Here is a 19,617-nt window from a genome sequence, read left to right on the forward strand (position 1 = left end):
AATCTTTTTGAGTTCTTCAACAGTTTTATCAGTGTGTTCCTTGGCTTTTTCTGCAGTTTGCCTTATTTCATTTCTGAGGTCATCCCTGATATCTTGAAGCATTCTGTAAATTAATTTTTTATATTCTGTATCTGATAATCCCAGGATTGTATCTTCATTTAGGAAAGATTTTGATTCTTTTGTTTGGGGGGTTGTAGAAGCTGTCATGGTCTGCTTCTTTATGTGGTTTGATATCAACTGCTGTCTGCAAGCCATCAGTAAGATATAGTAGTGATTTATTCTGTATTTGCTCACTGAGTCTTATCTCGTTTTGTTTTCTTTCAATATACGTCGATGGGCTACTAGATTGTGCTGTCTTGTTTGTTGTAGCCCTTGACTTACTTATGACCTATTACCAGCTGGTTTGGGCTGTTGCCAGATATATATGCCTGAGTCTATTCACTATTCTTGAGTAGAATCTGAATTTTGGGTCATCAAGTGTGTGCTGCACCCTAACACCTATCCACCTCGAGAAGTAGTGGTGATAGTTGTGTGCACTAGATTCTAATAGCAGCTGGGGTTCACACTTCAGGGGGGGCAGGATGCTGACAGGCTTCCCCCAAGTGTCAGTGAGGTAGGTGTGCCTCTATTCCTATAGCACCTTGGTGGGAGGGCTCTGCAGCTGTACCTTTGGCCCCCAATGCAAGTACCTCTACTGATTGGTGGGTGTCACCCTCCTTAGACCCCTAAGGCAAGAGGCTAGGTGGTCTGGGGGGAGCTTCAGCCCTCAGTTCCTTGTTGTGGGTCAGTTAGGGCTCTGTTGAATAAGCAGAAATATCAGACCTGGGAAACTTGTTTTTCTAGTAAATCCGCTAAAAAAGACGCAGTCAGATCCCTATCAGAACTGCCTTTGCATTATAACAGCCACCTTGTTCCCTGTAAGGATGAAAGCCCAAGATTTGGATCACATATGCTTGGCTGGAGCCAGTTCTGTGTTTTTAGTCCAATTAGGGAAGGATTTTTGGTCCCTGGGTTTTTTGTGGTTGCTTCTCTCAGGCCGGAAGAATGGGTTAGGAAAAGACCAAAAAAAAAAAAAAAAAGGGAAAAGCAAAGTTGCGGAGCCGGAGCCGTTCTCCCTCTGGCTCAGGAAATTCCAGTGTTAATGAAGCCGCCTGGGAAGGGGAGGGGAGGGTTCAGAAAAACAGCAGAGAGTAGCACCCCGGAATATAGCCAAAGTTGCTTATCTTGCTTGGGATGACTATTTTATCTGAGATTCCCGAGGGGCGTGTCGCCTATGTGTGCTGGCTGTGTGGAGATTGTCCCCGAGGGTCTGGCCTGCTGAAGCCGCGGTCAGATCCTCCGCTGCCAGTCCAAAACCCAACGTCAAGGTTCCCCTGCTGGGACGCTGCACTTCTGGCTCCAAAATCAGTCGCTGCCTCCCGGGGACTTCTCATCCCACCAGCTGCGTCGCCGCGTCGCCGCGCCACCTCCGCAGACCAGCTGGGCCCCGTCCCGGGGTTATATCAGGGGAGTAGGGCTGCACCCCGTGTTTGCGCCGTGACCAGATGCTGCATTCAGCTCCCCTGTGCCCAGTCCAAAGCCCGGCGCCAAGGTTCCCCGGCTGGGACGCTGCACTCCCAGCTCTAAAACCAGTCACTGCCTCCTGGGGACTTCTCCTCCCACAAGCTGTGTGGCTGTGCTGCCTGCGCAGACCAGCCAGCTGGGCCCCCTCCTGGGGTCAGTTCAGGGGGCTAGGGCTGTGCCCCGTGTTTGCGCCGTCACAGATGTCGTGTTCAGCTCCCCTGCGCCCAGTCCTAATCCCGGCACCAAGGTTACCTGACTGGGACGCTGCCTCCAGGCTCCGAAAACAGTCACTGCTTCCCCGTAGTTCTTCGTTCTCCGTCTCTGTCACTCAGGTCAACTCTTTAAATCTGTGTTTGTTGTTCAGGGTTCGTAGATTGTCATGTATGTGATCGATTCACTTGTTTTTCCGAGTCTTTATTTCAAGAGGGATCTGAGGTAGCGTCTACCTAGTCAGCCATCTTGGCCCCGACCTCTCCTTCCATCTTTTGATGCTTCCTGCATCGTTTAATATTTTGCCCATAGAATCCTTCAGCATTACCACTTCAGGCTTGGATTTTTTCTTCAGTTCTTTCAGCTTGAGAAACGCTGTGCATGTTCTTCCCTTTTGGTCTTCTATCTCCAGGTCTTTGTACATTTCATTATAATACTTTACTTTGTCTTCTCAAGCCGCCCTTTGAATTCTCCTGTTCAGCTCTTTTATTTCATCATTTCTTCTGTTCACTTTAGCTACTCTGCTTTCAAGAGCAAGTTTCAGAGTCTCTTCTGACATCTGTTTTGGTCTTTTCTTTCTTTCCTGTGTTTTTAATCTCCTTGATGGTATCCCACCACTCCTCTGGTCCTGGGTCGTTAGTGTTCAGTGAGCCAAGTCTGATTTTGAGATGGTCTCTAAGTTCAACTGGATGTACTTAAGGTTGTATTTTGGCTCTCATGGACTTGTTTTAATTTTCTTCATCTTCAGCTTGAGTTTGTATACAAGCAAGTCAGCCCCAGCCTTGTTTCAAGTGATGATGTTGAGCTTCACCATTGTCTCTTTCCACAGATGTAGTCAGTTTGATTCCTGTGTGTGCTGTCTGGCAAGGTCCGTGTGTATAGTTGCTGTTTATGTTGTTGAAAAAAGGTATTTGCAGTGAAAAAGTTGTTGGTCTTGCAAAATTCTGTCATGTGATTTCCGTCATCATTTGTATCACCAAGGTACTATTTTCCAACTACTGATCTTTCTCATTTGTTTCCAGTTTTCGCATTCCGATCACCAGTAATTATCAATGCATCTTGATTGCATGTTTGATCAATTTCAGGCTGCAGAAGATGGTGAAAGTCTTCAATTTCTTCATCTTTGGCCTTAGTGATTGGTGCATAAATTTGAGTAATAATCGTACAAACTGGTCTTGATTGTAGGCGTATGAATATTATCCTGTCACTGACAGCATTGTACTTCAGGATAGATCTTGAAATGTTCTTTTAAATGATGAATGTGACGCTATTCCTCTTCAATTTGTCATTCCCAGCATAGTAGACCATATGATTGTCCCATTCACAATGGCCAGTACCAGTTCATTTCAGCTCACTAATGCTTAGGATGTCAAGACTCCAGGAACTGGCAGAATGCCAATTGAGATGTTTCAACAAATGGATGCAGTGCTGGATATGCTCACTCCTCTATGCCAAGAAATTTGGAAGACAGCTACCTGGCCAACTGACTGGATGAGATCCATATTTGTGCCCATTCCAAAGAATGTGGGGATTATCAAATAATATCATTAATATCACATACAAGTTAAAGTTGGCTGAAGATCATTCAAAAGTAGCAGCAGTACATCAACAGGAAACTGCCAGAAATTCAAGGTGGATTCAAAAGAGATTGTGGAATGAGGGATATCATTACTGATGTCAGATAGATCTTGGCTGAAAGCAGAGAACATCGGAAAGATTTTTACCTGTGTTTCATTGACTATGCATTAGACTATGTGGATCATAAGAAATTATTGATAACATTACAAAGAATGGGAATTCCAGAACACTTAATTGTTCTCATGAGGAACCTGTACGTAGACCAAGAGGCAGTCTTTCAAACAGAACAAGGGGATATTGTGTGGTTAAAATCAGGAAAGGTGTGTGTCTGGGTTGTGTCTTTTCACCATACTTACTCAGTCTGTATGCTAAGCAAATTATCAGAGAAGCTAGACTTTCTGAAGAATGCCACATCAGGATTGGAAGAAGACTCATTAACAACCCGCGATATGTGGATGACACAACCTTGCCTGCTGAAAGTTAGGAGGACTTGAAGCACTTATTGATGAAGACCAAAGACGACAGCTTTCGGTATGAATTACACTTTAACATAAAACAAAACTCCTCACAACTGGACCGATAAGCAACATCATGATAAATAGTGAAAACACTGAAGTTGTCAAGGATTTCATTTTACTTGGATGCACAGTCATTGCCCATAGAAGCAGCAGTCAAGAAATCAAATGACATGTTGCATTGGGCAAATCTGCTGCAAAAGACCTCTTAAAAGTGTTAGAAAGCAAAGATGTCACTTTGATCACTAAGGTGTGCCTGACCCATGGTATTTTCTGTCACTTCCTGTGCCTGTAAAAGCTGGACAATGAATAAGGAAGACTGAAGAAGAATTAATGCCCGTGGTGTATGGTATTGGCCAAAAATATTGAATACACCACACACTGCCAGAAGAATGAACAGAATGCTCCTTAGAAGCAAGGATGACGAGTCTTTGTCTCATATACTTTGGACACGTTATCAGGAGGGACCAGTCCCTGGAGAAGGACATCATGCTTCGTAGAGGGTCAGCGAAAAAGAGGAAGATCCTCCACGAAATAGATTGATGCAGTGGCCGCAACAGTGGGCTGAAGCATAGCAACGGTTGTGAGGATGGTGCAGGACTAGACAGTGTTTCCTTCTGTTGTACATAGGGTCACTATGAGTCAGAACCGACTTGACGGCACCGAACAACATGTTTATGATAACATTAAAAAATGAAAAGTGGACAAAGGACAAAATTTCCGAGTGGAGGCTGTGTGGAATGGCAGGATGGCTAGATGCTCTATGCTTTCTAGCCCTGATTTGCACCTTAACTATTTCTGCGACCTCCCTGGCATTTAGTTTCTTCTCCTATAAACCGGAACAGCCATTGCACCACCCTAGCCCTAAATTGTTGTGGTGCTCACATGATCTAATGTGTGTGAAGGCTCTTTGGAAACAAAACATATCTACCCAAACTAAGGCATTTTACAACCACCGGGCTTATGTGACTTAGCCCTCCTGGCAAAGAATGTGGCAGAAAGATGTGGTAGTCTGCTCCTGTATAGATATGTAGCCTTGGAAACGCTGTGGGGCAGTTCTGTTCTGTCTTGTAGGGTCGCTGTGAGTCGAAATCGACTTGATGGCAATGGGTTTGGGATTTTGGGGACAGGATGACAGCTGAAACACGTGTGCACTTCCCACTCCCCAGCCTGGGTGAGGTTCACAGCCTGTGCCTGGGTGGGCATGGATGAACAGATGGAAGCTGAGGGCCAGGGAGCCTAAGGTTATGAGTAACCCAATTAAATATTGCTGTTTCCCTATTGGCTTTTCATTCTTTTACTGTAGTTCCACAAGTCTTTCCATGACAGCACACTGAGATATTCACAGTAGTTAAATCCGGGTACTGATCACTAGTTGCCGTGCAGTTGACTCTGACCCCTGGCGATCCCATGTGTGTCAGAGTAGAGCTAGGCTCCATAGGGCTTTCACTGCCTAATTTTTTTCAGAAGTAGGTCATCAGGCCTTTCTCCTCGGGTGCCTCTGGGCGAACTCAGACCTCCAACCTCTCAGTCAGCAGTCGAGCAAGTTAACCATTTGTACCACCCAGGGACTGCAAATCTGGATAAACCCAGGGTCGTCGAGCCAATTCGCAAATCTGGATAGATTATTAAACACTGTAGTCTTCGGAGCTGAAGCTCATGGGGTTCAGGATCTCTCCGAGCTCTTGCAGTTAGGCTTTTGAAAGTTGCAGGACCCAGTGAGTGAATTGTTTCATTACCTTTTTTTTTACTTTTCTATTTTAAGGGCCCTCTCATCGTTACTGAAGAGCTTCATTCCTTTAGCTTTGAAACCCAGTTGTGCCAGCCGGGCTTGGTAATTGACCTTGAGGTAAGACTCACATGCTTCAGAAGCAGGAAACCTTTTTTTTTACTTCTAACTGCTATGTATATTTTTATTTTCTCCATTTTCGTTTTAGTGATATTTACCTAATTGCTAAAAAAGATGGTTTTTTACAGCTAATACTACCTTTGCACTAATTTAATGGCTCAGGAAGCTAGAGAATTGAATTAACCTTCAGACTCTGTAAGCTAAATGTTCCAGATGGGATATCCTGTGTTAACGTTTTATACTGGGCATTAACACTAATTTTTTAACTAAAAAGGTAAGTCAAATATAAATTGAACTACGAACAAAAGAGCATAACTCTGCATCTCTAATTTTCAAATATAGAACACATGCAAACTTACCAACAATCCCCTGCTTATTTTTGAGGCTAAGCAATTCTCTGCATGTCATATTTCTGTGGTTCAGATGCTTTCAAGGTTTCTGTCCTTTTTTAGACGACCTCTCTGCCTGTTGTGGTGATCTCCAACGTCAGCCAGCTCCCAAGTGGTTGGGCCTCCATCCTGTGGTACAACATGCTGGTGGCAGAACCCAGGGTATGCAAAACACATCTGGTTTCACATTAGGGGTTAACCAAAGACCCCTGCTCTAGCTCCCACATGTCTGAAATAGCCCCTAAAGGCCAGTGTTGAGGGATAAATGATATAACTCATGTGATACTGCTAATGATCTAGAGTAATTATGGAAGAGCTGAGCATGCATATATTTTAGAGATGAGAATTTGCATTTCTTTCTGTGTGAATAAGCCCAGGTGATAGATGATTTTATATAGCCTTTATTGTGGAAGAGGTTCTTTATTGCCATTCTTTTTTTTTAATGAGTTATGTCTACAAAGTAAGCATGCCCCGTTCTTAGAATTTGGATAGTCAGCTAACAATAAACCTATAGAAATCAACAATAAACCTATAAAAATGCTCTTCTTGGCTAATGATTTCTCTTCCCCTATTGTGAAAACTCTTCTGTGTCATACAGACGAGGATTCAACTTTAGGATAGCCCATGTTTTAAGTGTCTAGCTTGTGACTGATGGCCCTTCAGTGGCTCTTGTGAAAACTCTTCTGTGTCATACAGACGAGGATTCAACTTTAGGATAGCCCATGTTTTAAGCGTCTAGCTTGTGACTGATGGCTCTTCAGTGGCTCTTAGCTTTTGAATGTTTTCTCTTTAGAATCTGTCCTTCTTCCTGAACCCACCATGTGCCCAATGGGCGCAGCTTTCAGAGGTGCTGAGTTGGCAGTTTTCTTCTGTCACCAAAAGAGGTCTCAGTGTGGACCAGCTGAACATGTTGGGAGAGAAGCTTCTTGGTATGAGCATATTAATTTTTTCATACATATAAAAAATGAAATTCATAAAACTATACTTCCAACCTGTGGTTTACTGTGGCTAAGTGAGAATTATACCTCACCTTTTATAAAAGATTTAAGTGACTTATGTCCACATTGCCTAATATTAACATCAGAAGAATTCTTAGTGGAAAATTTTTTTTAATTAAGTAAAATATATCGTGGCTAGAATAAGTTCCTTGGAAATTATGGAGTAAAAAAAAGTCCCTCTTTTGGTAAGAATAAGGCCCAGGGACTGCCTGCTGCAGTGCAAAAACCCAGGGCTCTTCCGTAAGGGCTCCCGCATCAAGCAAATCTAATCTCTATATTAGATCTTCAGTGAATGGGAGGATCTGAACTGTTTTCTCTAAAAGTTTCTGTAAAAGACAGCTTTTTATCCAGATATGCCTTCTGTACAGCAGGACTATGTGTATAGTCAATTCTTGTTACATTAGTTCTGTAAAACCACAAACACTGAATTAGTGAATACTGAACCATTGCTGCTAGAGGACATAGGCCGTTAAGTTCCTGCAAGCCTCTGGTCACAACAGTCAATCAGTACATAACCTCGTTTTATGTGTGTTTAAAGGTGCTGTATCTACTATGTATTGTTCATTCATTAACATTGAAGTCATGGCCAATAGCACTATAACTCATGCCCAAATGAAGCTTATCTAAGACACATATTTCCTCCCTAAGACATCACTGCATACTTATGCTTAGGAACACTAGCCAGCACTTTATTGCTATGCTTGGGGGCCATTTTACATGGCAAAATCATCACCAACAACAATAAAAAGTGGCACTAAATAGACTACAAGGAGCCCTGGTGGTACGGCAGTTAAGTGCTCAGCTGCTAACTGGAAGGTTGGCGCTTCAAACCCACTAGTGACAGGCTTCATGGGAGAAAGAGCTGGTGATCTGCTTCCGTAAAGATTACAGCCAAGAAAACCCCGTGGAGCAGTTCTGCTGTGTCACATGGGTGCCCTATGAGTCGGTATTGACTCAGTGGCACCTGACAACAACAAATAGACTACGTAAAGAGTACTCATTTACAGTATGAGAATGGAAACAAGAAGGTAGAGTGTCACTTTGTGCCAGCTTAGCTGGGAATGCATGTATTGGGCAACTCAGGTTTTTCCCTGCTCTGTGCATGTCCAAGAAAGACCACAAAAGTGCTATGAGTATTGATTTTGGAGTTAGAAATACATTTTACAGAGTAAGAGAATTGGCAAACACAGAGTCCACAAACAATGAGGATTGACCCTACCTCAAACATCGATAGATTCCTTCCGAACCAAAGGGCTCTCAGCAGTGCCTTCTCTTGGCCATGTAGCTGCCTCAGTGGGGATTTTGTGCTGTTTGATAAAAAGTAGAAAAATCAATTTATTCCATTTCCTCATTTGGGGAGTTAAAAAAAAATACTCTGAATATCAGGTTTGTATCTCCTCTGCTGTGATGGCTTACTTGTGGTTCTCTTCAGAGAACAGATAATGAGCTTACTGCCTCTCCTAGCCTGGGCTGCTTTCATTTTCACAGCTACCAACACCCATGCTTCCTCTCTCATTTCCTCACCTGACTTTTTGTTTGGATCAGCCACCACCTCCTCCCCATGGCCCATGTTCTATCTGGAGGGCAGTAGAGGGACGCGCCTATACAAAGTCGGGTTTTATTGTGGGAGTAGGAGCCCCGGTGGCACAGTTGTTAAGAGCTCGGCTGCTAACCAAAAGTTGGCAGTTTGAATTCACCAGCCACTCCTTGCAAATCCTATGGGCAGTTCTACTCCGTCCTGTGGGGTTGCTGTGAGTCGGAACTGACTCAACAGCAGTGGGCTTTGGGTTGATCTTAGTGTTAGTTTGAACTTGGAAAAAAAACTCTATAGGGTCATTGGGAGAGAGGACTCTGCGGAGGAAGTAAAGGGAGGCAGAAGGAAATGATACTGGTTAGGAAGGGACCACACTGAGGCTTCTCTGGAAAGCCTAGCAGGACAGGCTTTGTTTTAACACAGAAGGTGAGGCTGGCTGATGGTCTTGGTAAGGAGTGTAACGTGAAGAGGAGTTTTAAGAAGACTGAACGCCTCTTCTCAGAGGAGGAAGAGATAAAGGGAGCTGGAGAGGGAGAGAGCAGATAATGAGACTGTAGGGTTTCCCTCTTTCCCTAACAATGCTTATATTGTGATGCCCAGTAATATACCCTCCACCATTTGCGCCATTAAATCAAAGCTGTTGTATCCATTTTCAGACTATTTTAATTATGTCCTTTTATACCATGTATAGTAATTTAAAAAAAAAAAAATTTTTTTTTATAGTAATTGCTCAATTTATGTTAACGTATCTGAGAATATCAGCCATGCATATACAACCTTCCTTTATTGAGTGTTCTTTGAGAGAAAATACAAGAGCCATCAGTCCAATGCTTCAGAATCAATTTCTGTTTCCTGAAAAATCTTGTTTTTATTTGTTTAGGTCCTAATGCTGGTCCCGATGGTCTTATTCCGTGGACGAGGTTTTGTAAGGTGGGTGCTTTCTGGGTTTTATGCTAATCTGAGTTCTTTTCCCTTTCTGTTGAGGCACTCATTTTGCACTGTGGTATTTACATTGTTTGCTTATTTTGGCATGATTGTCTCTCGCCCAAGGAACCCCTCGGGCAAGTTGTTTACTTTTCTTCAGGGCGGAAGGTTGAAATCCAAGTGTGAGTCTGACAGGAAGCACCTGCCTGGGTGATAACATTCTTTCATATCCAAAACCCGTCTTCTGTTTGCTCACATTGGCCCTTTGCCTGGCAGAACTTTGAGCAGATCCACGTCAATGTGTTCTCTGTGCCAAGTGGGCACCCTAACTGACCAGAGGAGGTTCTGGGGGCCTGCTCAAGGGACCAGTTGGAGGAAATAATCAGACTTTGCTGGGGTCACCAGAGGAGTCCATGGGTGGCGCAAATGGTTAAGTACTCTGCTGCTAACCAAAAGGTTGGCAGTTCAAACCCACCCACCCAGTGGCGACTCAGAAGAAAGGACTGGTGATCTGCTTTCAGAAGGACGCAGCCATGAAAGTCCTGTGGAGTACAGTTCTACTCTGCACACAGGGGGTCGCTGTGAGTCAGAATCGACTCAGCGGCCGCTGGTTTGGGGTCAACAGACAGTACAGACGAGCTTACTGTACTTGGATTTCACTAGCATGAGGGGGGCTTTTGTTTTCATGGTTCACCTGGGGGTCAGTCCCCAGCTGGTTTCCTTCTGTTTGGAGAGGGAAGAGAGCCTGGCCCAGGGAAATGGAGCGCTCGGTATCTGAGTGCTGAGGAGCAGGGAGGAGCTGGAGTTCCCTGTCCATGTGGTGGTCCTCCTGGCCTCTGCTCGCTGTAGCTCTGTACCAGACGGTTATGGCTTTAGCAGCGGAGGAGTATTTGCAAATTAAAATCTGATGGTGGGAGGGGGCAGGCATGGTAAAAGTCACTAGTATTTTGGGTTTCTTTATACCTAATGTGTGCGTTTGTATACTTTCAGGAAAATATCAATGATAAAAATTTCCCGTTCTGGCTTTGGATTGAAAGCATCCTTGAACTCATTAAAAAACACCTGCTTTCTCTCTGGAATGATGGGTAAGGGCCATTGATAGATATGCTTCTGAAAAAATATTTGTACCACGAGCTCCTTTACTGCAAGGCTGGGACAGTATTTGACAAGATGTGCTCTTACAGGCTGGCCTTTCACAAGGCTTCAGGAGGGTGAAGCCGCATAAGATTAAGCCTGTACTTTCCTAGTATACATATATGTATTTGCAAAGCTAAATTCAAAACACAAAACAATCAGGTACCATTCCTGCATTCATTTATTCATTCTACAAAAAGCATCTATTATATTGCCCTTAGGAAGGAAGAACAATAAACTTTTTAATTTGGTAAATTGTTTCTGTCTTTTTCTCAGGGCCCACTGATATTTCAACAAAGAGTTTCACTTGATCACAAGTCCTAGAACATGAGAATGTACTGTGTGAGCCCTCCTCTTCAGTGTAAAAGGAGGCATGAAATTCAGACGTTTTCATGGCCCTTAACATCAGCATGTAAAAGTAGTTTATTAATCTCGCAAGTAGTTATTGAGCACCTGTCTACACAGTATCGTATTTGCACGGGGGTGGATTATCCAATAGGCAAAGTAAGCATGGTGCTTACCTTGCTTACCAAATCATCTGTAGTGAACAGTTTTGCTTGGATTTGTGGTGATGCCCATGTGAAATTGTTCACTGTAGACTAGTAAGCGAGCACAAGTAAGCCCATGCACGCCTCACTTCCTGGGTCATCTGCCCCTGTTAGGGATTGTTAATTTGAAAAGAGGCTATGATTCTGTAGGAAGGTACGAGAAAGAAAGATGCCAGCCATACTTAGAAGCAGAATTTTTGATGTGGTGAAAAAATGTGAAATTGTTCACGGCAGGTAATCTGGTAAGCAGGGCAAGCACTGTGTTTACCTTGCCTGTTTGGATAATCCGCCCCTGTATTGGCACCATTTTATAATTTCTCTTGGACTTCAGCGTACATGTATAAGGAAGGTGTTTCTTTGAGGGTCAGTTAAATAGATGTTAAAGCATGTAAAACGATCTCTATGTTTTTATCATACGTTCACTTGTTAAGTATCAGTTGTTTTCTTGATCTGTAAGTTAACATGAAAATTAGACTGAACAAAGTCTCTCTGCCCGTCGTCTTTCAATGTTCAGGTGTATCGTGGGCTTCATCAGCAAGGAACGAGAACGCGCCCTGCTGAAGGACCAGCAGCCTGGGACGTTCCTGCTACGGTTTAGCGAGAGCTGCCGGGAAGGGGCCATCACGTTCACATGGGTGGAGCGGTCCCAGAACGGAGGCGGTACGTGAGGGTAGGAGTGTGCATGCGGAGATTCCACACCCGTTGGTGAAAATCCATCCTCTCCACAAATCAGCCCAGACAGATGAGCATTTGACATAAAATTATGTTTACTTTCAACTGAGGCCCCCAGATAGGACTTAATAAATCACTGTAAATATTTGTGAATCCATACCTGGAACATACGTGGGAATGGTGGTTTTTAAAAGACAAGGCCAAATTCTTCCTTCTTTTTTGTCAGGCCAGTTGTCCACAGATTAAGGATTTGACTTAGTGTAACTTGCGACCAGTTCTTGGAAACATCTTCCACAGGTATAAACTTCCAGATTCATTTAGGGTAATCCCATATTAGACAGGTGTGTGGGTTTACAAGAGTGAGGTGAAGTAATTTATAAATTGATTGCCTGTGTTCTGGTAGGAGCTTAAGTTGGCAACTGGAGACTGAACTGCGGTGGGATGCCGAGGGAACCTTATTTTGCCAGTCAGTGTTCAGTAGCCGGCTGGAGGAAGTCTGAGACTGCTTCGTGCATCAGTTGAGAAAGTGGTCCTTGGGGTCTAGAAGGACTAGAGAGTATCCGGAAGGCCCTTTTTGCCCCAAATGTCTTCCTGTGCTGCTCTGAAATTCCATCATTTAAAGGTTAATTCTTTCGAGATTTGAACACTTTTTGGCCTTCAGGACACTTTAAAACGTTCACATGGGTGGAGCGGTCCTAGAACAGAGGCGTAGGTGAGGGTGGGAGTGCACATGGGGCGGTGGTGGGGGGGGTCCTGCACCTGTTTGTGAAAATCCTTCCTCTCCACAAATCAGCCCATACAAATGAGTATTTGACATAAAATTGTTTACCTTCATCTGAGGCTCCCAGATAGGACTTAATAAATCACCATAAACATTTATGAATCCATGTCTGAGACATAAGTGGGAATGGTGGTTTTTAAGACAAGGTCACAAATTCTTCCATTTTGTCTCACTTTAATCTGCACGGTGAAGTCATCTGGTGAGCTTTAACAAATGCTGATGCCTGGGCCCCATCTGTAGAGATTCTGATCCAATTGGTTCAGGGTCTGGCCTGGACAATAGGTCTTTAAAAGCTCCCCCAAAAACCCAAAACCAAACCCACTGCCATCGAGTCGATTAAGACTCAAAGCGAGAAGATGGCGGACTAGGCAGACGCTACCTCGGATCCCTCTTACAACAAAGACACGGAAAAACAAGTGAATCGATCACATACATAACAATCTACGAACCCTGAACAACAGACACAGATTTAGAGATGGAGAACGAACTAATACGGGGAAGCAGCGATTGTTTCCAGAGCCTGGAGCCAGCGTACCAGTCAGGTACGGCACAAGCACAGAGAGCGGCTCCACCCCCCTGAACTAACCCCGGGAGGGGGACCAGCCGGTTCCACGGGCGGCGTGGGATGCACCCGGTAGGAGAAGTCCCCAGGAGGCAGTGACTGGTCTTGGAGCAGAAAGAGCAGCGTCCGAGCCGGGGAACCGTCCCACAGGGATTTGGACTGGACGCAGTGGATTTTCTGGAAAAACTAGTTTCCCAGTGATGGCTCGGAGACAACAATCCATATCAAACCACTTAAAGAAGCAGACCATGACAGCTTGTCCAACCCCCCAAACAAAAGAATCAAAATCTTTCCCAAATGAAGATACAATCTTGGAATTATCAGATACAGAATGTAAAAAACTAATTTACAGAATGCTTAATGATATCACAAATGAAATTAGGATAACTGCAGAAAAAGCCAAGGAACACACTGATAAAACTGTTGAAGAACTCAAAAAGATTATTCAAGAACATAGTGGAAAAATTAATAAATTGCAAGAATCCATAGAGAGACAACATGTAGAAATCCAAAAGATTAACAATAAAATAACAGAATTAGACAACGCACTAGGAAGTCAGAGGAGCAGACTCGAGCAATTAGAATGCAGACTGGGACATCTGGAGGACCGGGGAATCGACACCAACATAGCTGAAAAAAAATCAGATAAAAGAATTAAAAAAAATGAAGAAACCCTAAGAATTATGTGGGACTCTATCAAGAAGGATAACCTGCGGGTGATTGGAGTCCCAGAACAGGGAGGGGGGACAGAAAACACAGAGAAAATTGTTGAAGAACTCCTGACAGAAAACTTCCCTGACATCATGAAAGACGAAAGGATATCTATCCAAGATGCTCATCGAACCCCATTTAAGATTGATCCAAAAAGAAAAACACCAAGACATATTATCATCAAACTCACCAAAACCAAAGATAAAGAGAAAATTTTAAAAGCAGCCAGGGAGAAAAGAAAGGTTTCCTTCAAGGGAGAATCAGTAAGAATATGTTCTGACTACTCAGCAGAAACCATGCAGGCAAGAAGGGAATGGGACGACATATACAGAACACTGAAGGAGAAAAACTGCCAGCCAAGGATCATATATCCAGCAAAACTCTCTCTGAAATATGAAGGCGAAATTAAGATATTTACAGACAAACACAAGTTTAGAGAATTTGCAAAAACCAAACCAAAGCTACAAGAAATACTAAAGGATATTGTTTGGTCAGAGAACCAATAATATCAGATATCAGCACAACACAAGGTCACAAAACAGAACGTCCTGATATCAACTCAAATAGGGAAATCACAAAAACAAATTAAGATTAATTAAAAAAAAAAAAAACACATAACAGGGAATCATGGAAGTCAATAGGTAAAAGATCACAATAATCAAAAAGAGGGACTAAATACAGGAGGCATTGAACGGCCATATGAAGAGTGATACAAGGCGATATAGAACAATACAAGTTAGGTTTTTACTTAGAAAAATAGGGGTAAATAATAAGGTAACCACAAAAAGGTATAACAACTCTATAACTCAAGATAAAAACCAAGAAAAACGTAACGACTCAACTAACATAAAGTCAAGCACTATGAAAATGAGGATCTCGCAATTTACTAAGAAAAACGCCTCAGCACAAAAAAGTATGTGGAAAAATGAAATTGTCAACAACACACATAAAAAGGCATCAAAATGACAGCACTAAAAACTTATTTATCTATAATTACCCTGAATGTAAATGGACTAAATGCACCAATAAAGAGACAGAGAGTCACAGACTGGATAAAGAAACACGATCCATCTATATGCTGCCTACAAGAGACACACCTTAGACTTAGAGACACAAACAAACTAAAACTCAAAGGATGGAAAAGAGTATATCAAGCAAACAATAAGCAAAAAAGAAGAGGAGTAGCAATATTAATTTCTGACAAAATAGACTTTAGACTTAAATCCACCACAAAGGATAAAGAAGGACATTATATAATGATAAAAGGGACAATTGATCAGGAAGACATAACCATATTAAATATTTATGCACCCAATGACAGGGCTGCAAGATACATAAATCAAATTTTAACAGAAGTGAAAAGCGAGATAGATACCTCCACAATTACAGTAGGAGACTTCAACACACCACTTTCGGAGAAGGACAGGACATCCAGTAAGAAGCTCAACAGAGACACGGAAGATCTAATTACAACAATCAACCAACTTGACCTCATTGACTTATACAGAACTCTCCACCCAACTGCTGCAAAGTATACTTTTTTTTCTAGCGCACATGGAACATTCTCTAGAATAGACCACATATCAGGTCATAAAACAAACCTTTGCAGAATCCAAAACATCGAAATATTACAAAGCATCTTCTCAGACCACAAGGCAATAAAACTAGAGATCAATAACAGAAAAACTAGGGAAAAGAAATCAAATACTTGGAAAATGAACAACACCCTTCTGAAAAAAGACTGGGTTATAGAAGACATTAAGGAGGGAATAAGGAAATTCATAGAAAGCAACGAGAATGAAAATACTTCCTATCAAAACCTCTGGGACACAGCAAAAGCAGTGCTCAGAGGCCAATTTATATCAATAAATGCACACATACAAAAAGAAGAAAGAGCCAAAAGCAGAGAACTGTCCCTACAACTTGAACAAATAGAAACTGAGCAACAAAAGAATCCATCAGCCACCAGAAGAAAACAAATAATAAAAATTAGAGCTGAACTAAATGAATTGAGAACAGAAAAACAATTGAAAGAATTAACAAAGCCAAAAGCTGGTTCTTCGAAAAAATTAACAAAATTGATAAACCATTGGCTAGACTGACTAAAGAAATACAGGAAAGGAAACAAATAACCCGAATAAGAAACGAGAAGGACCACATCACAACAGAACCAAATGAAATTAAAAGAATCATTTCAGATTATTATGAAAAATTGTACTCCAACAAATTTGCAAACCTAGAAGAAATGGATGAATTCCTGGAAAAACACTACCTACCTAAACTAACACAATCAGAAGTAGAACAACTAAATAGACCCATAACAAAAAAAGAGATTGAAACGGTAATCAAAAAACTCCCAACAAAAAAAAGCCCGGGCCCGGACGGCTTCACGGCAGAGTTCTACCAAACTTTCAGAGAAGAGTTAACACCACTACTACTAAAGGTATTCCAAAGCATAGAAAATGACGGAACACTACCCAACTCATTCTATGAAGCCACCATCTCCCTGATACCAAAACCAGGTAAAGACATTACAAAAAAAGAAAATTATAGACCTATATCCCTCATGAACATTGATGCAAAAATCCTCAACAAAATTCTAGCCAATAGAATCCAACAACACATCAAAAAAATAATTCACCCTGATCAAGTGGGATTTATACCAGGTATGCAAGGCTGGTTTAATATCAGAAAAACCATTAATGTAATCCATCACATAAATAAAACAAAAGACAAAAACCACATGATCTTATCAATTGATGCAGAAAAGGCATTTGACAAAGTCCAACACCCATTTATGATAAAAACTCTTACCAAAATAGGAATTGAAGGAAAATTCCTCAACATAATAAAGGGCATCTATGCAAAGCCAACAGCCAATATCACTCTAAATGGAGAGAACCTGAAAGCATTTCCCTTGAGAACGGGAACCAGACAAGGATGCCCTTTATCACCGCTCTTATTCAACATCGTGTTGGAAGTCTTAGCCAGGGCAATTAGGCTAGACAAAGAAATAAAAGGTATCCGGATTGGCAAGGAAGAAGTAAAGTTATCACTATTTGCAGATGACATGATTATATACACAGAAAACCCTAAGGAATCCTCCAGAAAACTACTGAAACTAATAGAAGAGTTTGGCAGAGTCTCAGGTTATAAAATAAACATACAAAAATCACTTGGATTCCTCTACATCAACAAAAAGAACACCGGAGAGGAAATAACCAAATCAATACCATTCACAGTAGCCCCCAAGAAGATAAGATACTTAGGAATAAATCTTACCAAGGATGTAAAAGACCTATACAAAGAAAACTACAAAGCTCTACTACAAGAAATTCAAAAGGACATACTTAAGTGGAAAAACATACCCTGCTCATGGATAGGAAGACTTAACATAGTAAAAATGTCTATTCTACCAAAAGCCATCTATACATTTAACGCACTTCCGATCCAAATTCCAATGTCATATTTTAAGGGGATAGAGAAACAAATCACCAATTTCATATGGAAGGGAAAGAAGCCCCGGATAAGCAAAGCATTACTGAAAAAGAAGAAGAAAGTGGGAGGCCTCACCTTACCTGACTTCAGAAGCTATTATACAGCCACAGTAGTCAAAACAGCCTGGTATTGGTACAACAACAGACACATAGACCAATGGAACAGAATTGAGAACCCAGACATAGATCCATCCACGTACGAGCAGCTGATATTTGACAAAGGACCAGTGTCAATTAACTGGGGAAAAGATAGCCTTTTTAACAAATGGTGCTGGCATAACTGGATATCCCTTTGCAAAAAAATGAAACAGGACCCATACCTCACACCATGCACAAAAACTAACTCCAAGTGGATCAAAGACCTAAACATAAAGACTAAAACGATAAAGATCATGGAAGAAAAAATTGGGACAACCCTAGGAGCCCTAATACAAGGTATAAACAGAATACAAAACATTACCAAAAATGATGAAGAGAAACCTGATAACTGGGAGCTCCTAAAAATCAAACACCTATGCTCATCTAAAGACTTCTCCAAAAGAGTAAAAAGACCACCTACAGACTGGGAAAGAATTTTCAGCTATGACATCTCCGACCAGCGCCTGATCTCTAAAATGTACATGATTCTGTCAAAACTCATCCACAAAAAGACAAACAACCCAATCAAGAAGTGGGCAAAGGATATGAACACACATTTCACTAAGGAAGATATTCAGGCAGCCAACAGATACATGAGAAAATGCTCTCGATCATTAGCCATTAGAGAAATGCAAATTAAAACTACGATGAGATTCCATCTCACACCAGCAAGGCTGGCATTAATCCAAAAAACACAAAATAATAAATGTTGGAGAGGCTGCAGAGAGATTGGAACTCTCATACACTGCTGGTGGGAATGTAAAATGGTACAACCACTTTGGAAATCTATCTGGCGTTATCTTAAACAGTTAGAAATAGAACTACCATACAACCCAGAAATCCCACTCCTAGGAATATACCCTAGAGATACAAGAGCCTTCATACAAACAGATACATGCACACCCATGTTTATTGCAGCTCTGTTTACAATAGCAAAAAGTTGGAAGCAACCACAGTGTCCATCAACGGATGAATGGTTAAATAAATTGTGGTATATTCACACAATGGAATACTACGCATCGATAAAGAACAGTGACGAATCTCTGAAACATTTCATAACATGGAGGAACCTGGAAGGCATTATGCTGAGCGAAATGAGTCAGAGGCAAAAGGACAAATATTGTATAAGACCACTATTATAGGATCTTGAGAAATAGTAAACCTGAGAAGAACACATACTTTTGTGGTTACGAGGGGGGGAGGGAGGGAGGGTGGGAGAGGGTTTTTTATTGATTAATCAGTAGATAAGAACTGCTTTAGGTGAAGGGAAAGACAATCAATACATGGGAGGTCAGCTCAATTGGACTGGACCAAAAACAAAGAAGTTTCCGGGATAAAATGAATGTTTCAAAGGTCAGCGGAGCAAGTGCGGGGGTCTGGGGAACACGGTTTGCGGGCACTTCTAAGTCAATTGGCAAAATAATTCTATTATGAAATCATTCTGCATCCCACTTTGAAATGTGGCGTCTGGGGTCTTAAATGCTAACAAGCGGCCATCTAAGATGCAGCAATTGGTCTCAACCCACCTGGAGCAAAGGAAAATGAAGAACACCAAGGCCACACGACAACTAAGAGCCCAAGAGACAGAAAGGGCCACATGAACCAGAGACCTACATCATCCTGAGACCAGAAGAACTAGTTGGTGCCCAGCCACAATCGATGACTGCCCTGACGGAGCACAGCAGAGGACCCCTGAGGGAGCAGGAGATCAGTGGGATACAGACCCCAAATTCTCATAAAAAGACCAAACTTAATGGTCTGACTGAGACTGGAGGAATCCCGGCGGCCATGCTCCCCAGACCTTCAGTTGACACAGGACAGGAACCATCCCCGAAGACAACTCATCAGAAATGAAAGGGACTGGTCAGCGGGTGGGAGAGAGACGCTGATGAAGAGTGAGCTAATTATATCAGGTGGACACTTGAGATTGTGTTGGCATCTCTTGTCTGGAGGAGGGATGGGAGGATAGAGAGAGAGGGAAGCCGGCAAAATTGTCAAGAAAGAAGAGACTGAA

General features: G+C 42.2%; 1 protein-coding gene across 1 annotated transcript in view; it reads left to right on the plus strand.

Annotated features, from left to right (window-relative positions):
- The window catches only part of STAT1 (signal transducer and activator of transcription 1), a 69,297-nt gene that overhangs the window by 29,450 nt on the left and 20,230 nt on the right, over window positions 1-19,617 (plus strand). Inside the window, exons 15-20 of the mRNA XM_010602672.3 lie at window positions 5,632-5,715; window positions 6,168-6,266; window positions 6,898-7,033; window positions 9,517-9,566; window positions 10,551-10,645; window positions 11,757-11,902. Coding sequence (XP_010600974.1) covers window positions 5,632-5,715; window positions 6,168-6,266; window positions 6,898-7,033; window positions 9,517-9,566; window positions 10,551-10,645; window positions 11,757-11,902 — 610 coding nt within the window. The remainder of the gene's footprint in view (window positions 1-5,631; window positions 5,716-6,167; window positions 6,267-6,897; window positions 7,034-9,516; window positions 9,567-10,550; window positions 10,646-11,756; window positions 11,903-19,617) is intronic.

This window comes from Loxodonta africana, chromosome 6, assembly GCF_030014295.1.
Source record: "Loxodonta africana isolate mLoxAfr1 chromosome 6, mLoxAfr1.hap2, whole genome shotgun sequence".
Classification (NCBI taxonomy): domain Eukaryota; kingdom Metazoa; phylum Chordata; class Mammalia; order Proboscidea; family Elephantidae; genus Loxodonta; species Loxodonta africana.